The sequence below is a fragment of the Nerophis ophidion genome, linkage group LG24, assembly GCF_033978795.1.
Source record: "Nerophis ophidion isolate RoL-2023_Sa linkage group LG24, RoL_Noph_v1.0, whole genome shotgun sequence".
NCBI classification, from domain to species: Eukaryota; Metazoa; Chordata; class Actinopteri; order Syngnathiformes; family Syngnathidae; genus Nerophis; species Nerophis ophidion.
The window spans coordinates 19,322,869-19,330,898 of NC_084634.1; the positions used below are offsets into that span (position 1 = coordinate 19,322,869).

General features: G+C 37.3%; 1 protein-coding gene across 1 annotated transcript in view; it reads right to left on the reverse strand.

The window, feature by feature from the left end:
- Positions 1-1,808, reverse strand: part of slc35f6 (solute carrier family 35 member F6) — a 29,502-nt gene extending 27,694 nt beyond the window's left edge. The window contains exon 1 of the mRNA XM_061885759.1: positions 1,618-1,808. Within this exon, the coding sequence (XP_061741743.1) occupies positions 1,618-1,694 (77 nt within the window). The 5' untranslated portion in view covers positions 1,695-1,808. The remainder of the gene's footprint in view (positions 1-1,617) is intronic.
- Positions 1,809-8,030: the final 6,222 nt, after the last annotated feature.

Sequence of the window (8,030 nt, forward strand, 5' to 3'; positions counted from 1 at the left end):
TCACAATATTAACTAGATCCACTCGACATCCATTGCACATTGGGGTCCATTGGGGTGGGGGTCTCCACATTTGCGGTCCCCTCCAAGGGTTCTCATAGTATTCCATTAGGTTGAGTTTTTCCATGCCCTGATGTGGGATCTGAGCCGAGGATGTCGTTGTGGCTTGTGCAGCCCTTTGGGACACTCGTGATTTAGGGCAATATAAATATGCTTTGATTGATGATTTACACCGTCAAAGTGGAGGCACGTACATAAAACCGCCCACAAAATGGCTTGAAGATTGTCAGGCTTGCCACTCACAGTTTGTTTGTGTTTTAGTTTTTCCTCTGTGTTTAGTATTTCCTGTCCTTAGTTCCTGTCAGCACTCTTATTTTGGTTCAGCTTCCTGGGTGTCTACCTGAGTGCTTTGTTTCCCCTCAGCTGCGGCTGATTGGCACCTGGCCACACCTGGTGTCAATCAGCCCCCTCCTATTTGTACCTGCTTTGTTTTACAGTCAGTGCTGGATTATTGTCTTGTCGATGACTTCCGTATTGTCGCTCCTGTCGTGTCGTTTCATGTTGAGTCCTTGCAGCGTAGCAGTAAGCTATCTTTCGGTATCTGTTTGTAGCTTACTGTTTTTGTTCCCTGCTTCTGTTTTGTTTTCACTCTACAACTAACGACTTCTGTTTTCCTGTTTGCTGCCTGGTAGCTTCCACGCTAGGACCCTTTTTTTTTCTTGCTAGCTTCCATGCTAAAGACCCTTTTGTTTGTTATCCGCCTCGTGAGCGTCCTTTGTTAGTACCCTTTTGTTTGTTCTTATTCTTATATTTTAATTAAATCATGTTTTCCTACTCAATCCCTGCCTACTTCTTTTCATCTTGGGGTTCGTCACAAACAAACTTTGACAAAGATGGTCCGTAAAACATAATCTATGCCTTTATTTTGACCAAAGAACCACCATTTCATATTATGTCGACCACAAATACGTGTTTTAAATTATTTTAAAAGAATCCTTGGGAACTCAATTTGAAACTAGGAACCAGTGTCCAACCCTATACGAAACTACTTCATAACTTCTTCAGATCATGAATTATTTTGTTATTCAGATCTTCATTTTCATTTAATCTCATTTCTACTAGATACCTGTGACAATTCATGTTTAATTTTTTTTAGAATAAATTAAAATGAAATGTTACAATATTAGCTCAAATAAACAGGATATTGTCCATCAGTCGTAGCAGGGACACGTGACCTAATATGTTTAGTCACGTTACGATGAACACATGCCGTTCATTATATGTATTATTATTTCACAAAGCAAAACGGGAAATATTGTAGTTGTTATCACCAGATGAAGCTGTTTGAGGTGTGTTTCCTTTCGGGCAGCAATCTTGTTTTACATGATGCATTTATTGTCATGTAAAGGATGTCATTAGCAACTTTGTTAGCAACTAGCATTATATGCTAGTATGTTAGTACGTAGTAATTACGTGTAAATAGTTACGTAAACATGTTATAGAATAAGTTGGACGATGTCGTAAACCAGTTATTTCGCGTAGTAAACACACCGTCCATACCCGGTTTGTTTTTTTTAGCTAACATCCCTGCACACATGTATCAAACGAGCGTGTACTTACTTGGCCGATAACGTGTTGATAGAGCCGGTTGTCAGCATAAGTCCCGCCAGGAACAGTTGGTATTTGGTCCACGCCATGCTGGAAGTCTGACCGGGACACACAAAAGCCGGGACGAGAGACCACCGTCAAGTCTCGACTCTCCGTGGGATTCCGGCGTACTGTGAACGCCACATGACACGCTCAAGAGTCAGGTGACCACATTACACAGTAACACGCCCCATTCAGGGTGCGTCGGGATTTAGGAACTTCAGCACGCGGATAGTAATTACCATACAATGAGTGTGATTGAAAAAAAAAACACAATTAGAATGTTTGTATACTGGAGTTAAATACCCTTTATAATCACATTGTTGGCTGCAGTGTGCCTCACTGATATTTGTTTTGAATACGGTTGTGTGCAGATTCAAATGTTATACCCACTTGTTTAGGTATGAATACAAATATACAAAAAAACCCGTTAAATATTGTTTATATTCATGGCATTAACCTTGTGAAAATAGATGCAGCTAACTTGCATCCGTAAACGTGATGTGGAACTGAAAGGTATTTTTACCTGAAAACTTGAACCTACCACAATGGACTCGCTGTAAAACAGCAGAGGGAGACTGAGACCGCAATAAATATGTAGCGCTATTAAAGTCTACAACTGTGGTTCTCAACCTTTTTTCAGTGTTGTACCCCCTAATCAGAGCAAAGCATTTTTGGTTGAAAAAAAAAAGAGATAAAGAAGTAAAATACAACACTATGTCATCAGTTTCTGATTTATTGAATTGTATAACAGTGCAAAATATTGCTCATTTGTAGTGGTATTTCTTTAACTATTTAGAAATAAAGATATACAAATAACTAAAAACTTGTTGAAAAATAAACAAGTGATTCAATTTTAAATAAAGATTTCTACACATAGAAGTAATCATCAAATTTTAATTTTACTGAAGGAACTCTCCTGAAGGAATAAATAAAGTACTATCTAATCTAATCTAATCAATTTAAAGTGCCTTCTTTGGGGATTGTAATAGAGATCCATCTGGATTCATGAACTTAATTCTAAACATTTCTTCACAAAAAAATAAATATTTAATATCAATATTTATGGAACATGACTACAAAAAAATCTAGCTGGTAACACTGAATATTGCATTGTTGCATTTCTTTTCACAGTTTATGAACTTACATTCATATTTTGTTGAAGTATTATTCAATAAATACATTTATAAAGGATTTTTGAATTGTTGCTATTTTGAGAATATTTTTAAAAAATCTCACGTACCCCCATTTGAGAATCACTGGTCTACAACTGTTATATGACACTAGTAGTATGTTAATATAACTATTCTTTTTGATACATTTAAACGTATGGCTGTCAAATTTAAATACTTCATCTGATTCATCAAGAAAAATGATCACGTTAGAAGGTAAGGATAGAATAGCATTGGATAAACATTCTTTTCCCAAAATGGGGCAATTATGTGGTTGCAGAAATGAAAAGTCAACAAAAATGAGGTTTAAAGACATAAAACCAAGAGGGAAACATTAAAAAAACACAAAGGACATCAAATATATTAAAAGAGCACAAGGCAGATGCAACAAGCTGCTACTTCATCGGCGCCATTTCTGCATACAGCTACAAAAGTAAGACACAACGAATAACCAAAAATGAGCAATAATAATAATAATAATATTTATTGCACATATGCAAATGCGCTATACCTAGGGACAAGCGGTAGAAATGGATGGATGGATGCTGCTTTACCTGACTTAACTATGGATGGTTTAGGTAAACACTATTGGTGTTTGTTTACTGACATTTTTGCTTTAAAATACACCCTGATGGGACTACATAGTACTGTTACCAAGTTTCAAGCTAATAAATGTGGTGCATTCAGGGAACACAGTTTAATCATGTATGACATTCTGACAATTAAATTGCATTGGTGCTTAAAAAAAAGTTGATTTAAACAATGCATGCAACTTGAAGTAGATTTGCTGTTGTTGTGACTAATCACATCTCAAAAGTGTGATTTTGTCTGATTTTAACAAATGTATCATTGGACAGCACTATGTTTATTGCAATACATTTGGGGGAAAATTGCACATTTTCTCATGTTTCAACATTGCTTTTCTTCATCCACCAAAATATATTAAAAATAACAAAGATAACAAAATTAACAAGCAAGCAGACATCAAATTTAACCCAATCTCATTAATTTATTTTGGAAAACCACAGACAAACATAGCATCTTCGATACAACATCACCATCTGAAAAAAAAAATGTAATATTACAATAAAGTTAAAAAAATAAGCATGGTGTATGTCGGAAAACCAGCAGGAAGAAGCAAAATCTTATAACATCACTCAAATATGCTAATAATAATAATAATAAACTCCATTCTTTATCAACAATGCAATACATAACAACCATATAACAATATTTGCTATATACTTTACAGGATACATATTATATATAAGTACATCTATGAATACTCACAATGACAAACCTTGCATTTTTTTTTAAATACATTATTGTATGTTATTTTATGTTTCCCCCTCCTTGTTGTGCCTATCAAAAACAAACACAAATACCAAATAATAATTTGTAGTAAAGATAAAATACAAAAACACAGCAGTGAACAAGTTATTTACAGTAGGTCTGGATTAGTTTTTGCCTCATCCTTCACTTAAAGCGTGAGTGACTGATACACTACAGTGGTATTTCTTCCATGTGAAGACTTGATAAGGCCAAAAGAGAAAGAGATGATACAGTATCTACTCAGAGGTGCTACCTGGTGGTTGTTTGAGCACACTGCAGCTAGTTTTGGATAAATTAACCAACACCCACTCCTTAATGCTTCAGCATCATGCAGGATTCTCACAGGAATGAGGGCAAACCGAATCGAGACCTACTGTAATAGTTTTACAATCTTTGTCCTGTATGTGAAGATAATGTGCGACAGGGTGATTTATAACGCAGAGTAAGCACTTTTAAGTACAAAGTGCTGCACATTTGAAACTCCCTTCTCCTTTCACTTCTAAACAAGCTTTTTGGTGGCAGGTACTTGATGACAATGACACTGCTTCACGGAACTCCACCAGCAAAACTGCTGACGTGGATGTACAGTAACAAAAAAAAAGGGCTGTCATTGTCAAGCCGCTGAAATGTCACATGACAGCTTCGTGCGACTGCTGCTCACCTTCCTGCAGTGCGCTTTAAAGCGAGCTGACTCCAGATACAGTAAACACTGCACGCCATGTTCACTTGTGCATACTTATTCTTATTCATATCGTAAATTCAGTATCAACTACTCACAAATGTACGTTTTTTTATTTAAAAAAAAAAATTTAAGAGGGACATTTTGTATATGCCAAAAATATAGATTATATTGAGAGTTCGTTAGATTTTTGGAACATGCCTAGACCCAATAATAGATAAGCGATGAATTGATTAACGTGGTCGCCGACTTAAACAAGTTGAAAAACTTATTCAGGTGTTACCATTTAGTGGTCAATTGTACGGAATATGTGCTGTACTGTACAATCTACTAATAAAAGTTTCAATCAATCAATCAATCAATCGCTGGGCCAAAAATGGCACCAGGCCACACTTTGGACCCCTCTGATATATAATACACACTTTATAGTCTTGTCTATTAAAATGATTCCTTTAAACTGTAATTATTAGGGGAGGAAAAAAAATGATTCACATCCGAAACACAATTCCTATTCATTCTGATTATAAAGTGATTCATAGTTTTAAAAAAATCTAATTAGAAATGTAATACTTTTACAAAAGTGTGTGTGTGCGTGCGTGCGTGCGTGCGTGCGTGCGTGCGTGCGTGCGTGTGTGTGTGTGTGTGTGTGTGTGTGTGTGTGTGTGTGTGTGTGTGTGTGTGTGTGTGTGTGTGTGCGTGTTTACGTGTGTGCGTAAGAATGCATTTTTAGGCCATTACAATGTAACCAGACAAGAAGGAGCTTTTCTAACCTGTACCTTGTGTTGAATAGTTGCATTATAATTATTATACTAAATAATATCTTGTGAGAACCGGTTTGAATCGAGATTTGTGTTGAATCAAGAATTCTGATTCAAATCGTCACTCCAAGAATCGAAATCAAATTGAATTGTTAGGTGCCCAATACTTATGTTAAGAGTTTCAGGTGAGCTGGAGCCTATTCCTGCGGATTTAGGGCGTACACGCCAAAGCTATTCGACTGGCAACTTGCTAAACCAATCTGGCTCAGAGGCATGATACCATACCGGCCTGCAAAGTCAGTTCAAAACTTGGGGGACAAGCATTTTTGCAACAAAATCTCAAAAACCCTAGAGTGCTCATGTTGCATAGAGCATTGTTTCTTAACCGTAGGGCCCATTGTTGGGCCGTGAGCACCCCTAAAGGACCACAAAAAATATCTTCGACTTTACAGTCGAAAATTCATGATATTATTATTATTGATACGGTGTTGCATGAACTAAATGTAAACAGTAGTGTTAATATGGAGTCATATACTCACAACATATATCCATAACCTACGCAGATTTCTCCTAAATGGGACTCATGATGATTTGAATCCACATTTAAAACACTTCCCTTCCTTGTAATCCAGATTAGTGTTTCTTAACCATAGGGCCTGGACCTGTCGTTGGGCTCTGGCCAACACATATCTGTTTCTCAGCTGTGGTCCCTATGAGCCGTAGCAGTACTCAGCTGTAATACACTTTTCCCACCACACATGGCAATGATGACAATATCAAACCAACCGGAGAAGTCGGGAGTCGTGGAGAAGTTTCTTGAGCGCAAAAATTATGACTCATGTACTGAAGCTGTATTTTCATTTGCACTTTAATGTTAATGACAGTGGGGATAGGTTGATTGGAAACACTAAATTGGCCCTAGTGTGTGAATGTGAGTGTGAATGTTGTCTGTCTATCTGTGTTGGCCCTGCAATGAGGTGGTGACTTGTCCAGGGTGTACGCCACCTTCCGCCCAAATGTAGCTGAGATTGGCACCAGCGTCCCCCGCCACCCCAAAGGGAATAAGCGGTAGGAAATGGATGGATGGATGGACAGTTCAGTTATTGATCATTAATTTAGTTTATTTATTTTATTAACATAATTATATGTGGTATATTTGGTTAGTAATTCCAACTTCAAACCAGCCTGACCTAAGCTCAAAATGTATATGTTAAATAAATAATATTTGTGATTAACACATTGTTTCATATTTTGACAAGGTTATAAAATGTAAGTAGGTTAGATATAATTACAGAATACCAATAAAATCAAGAGTAAGATTCCTAAGGCAGTGTTGATATTTTGACCATTGGTATAGAGCAGTGCTTCTCAAATATTTTCTAGTACGCCCCCCCAGGAAGAAGAAAATATTTCAAGACCCCCTCCCACTGTCCACCGTATCTATAAATAGTGTAATTTGTCTATAAAACTGTTATAACTATACCTCAGCATAACATTGTAAGCTTATTTAACATTAAAGTAAACAACACAACAGTCTTTCCTTATCTCCCACTGTGGTTACAGTAAGTAGGGCTGAGCGATATATCATGGGTTTGTCTCAGCGCCCCCCGCGACCCCAAAAAGGGAATAAGCGGTAGAAAATGGATGGATGCATGGATGTCTCTGTGCGATATAGAAAATGACCATATCGGGATATTCGAGTATATGTTCTCACACAGGTGCTTTTAGCTGCGGGCATTACACTACAGGCGTTTCCTACCCTTTTTTTTGTCTCCCCTTCTTACAGAGACTTAAACAAGCACACTTTCTTACATACGTCACGTGTGCAACGTCACACGCTCCCGCAAAGCAGAGAGGTGGTAACATGGTAACGTTAGCTGTGATGCTAACGGTGAGGTGCGGGTGGTAGTACGAGAGAGAGAAGGTGCGAATGTGGTAACAAATGGAGGAAGAATTAATTACCAAGAAAAACAACACAAGATCGTCCGGTGGTGGTTTGGCTTCAAGTGGGAATATGTTCAACATTTATGCGGCAAAATCGTTGCTACAAAAAGTAGCAGCACTGCTAATGTAGTATCATTTGAAAAGTCACCCGCTAGAAAATGAAGGGTGCTTGAAACTCTGGCCAGTGCCACACCAACAAAATGCAGAAGCAACTATTTCCAGATGAACACCGCATGAAAAAAAAGTCAACAACAGAAGGAGATAACGTACACAGGAACCTATTATGCAGTTCATTTTTATTTGACAGTTATTGAAATATCTTGTGTGACATTGTGACACCCAGTTAAAAAAAGCAGATTTTTAAAAACACTTAAGTACTGTCATAGAGATGATCTCTGCCTTTTTTTTTTGCAGAAGGTCCTTAAAAACGGCGGAACAAAATAATCAAACGTCTATTTTTGAGGACGCTGGTTCTTCTGAATCGACAAAATAAGACAAATA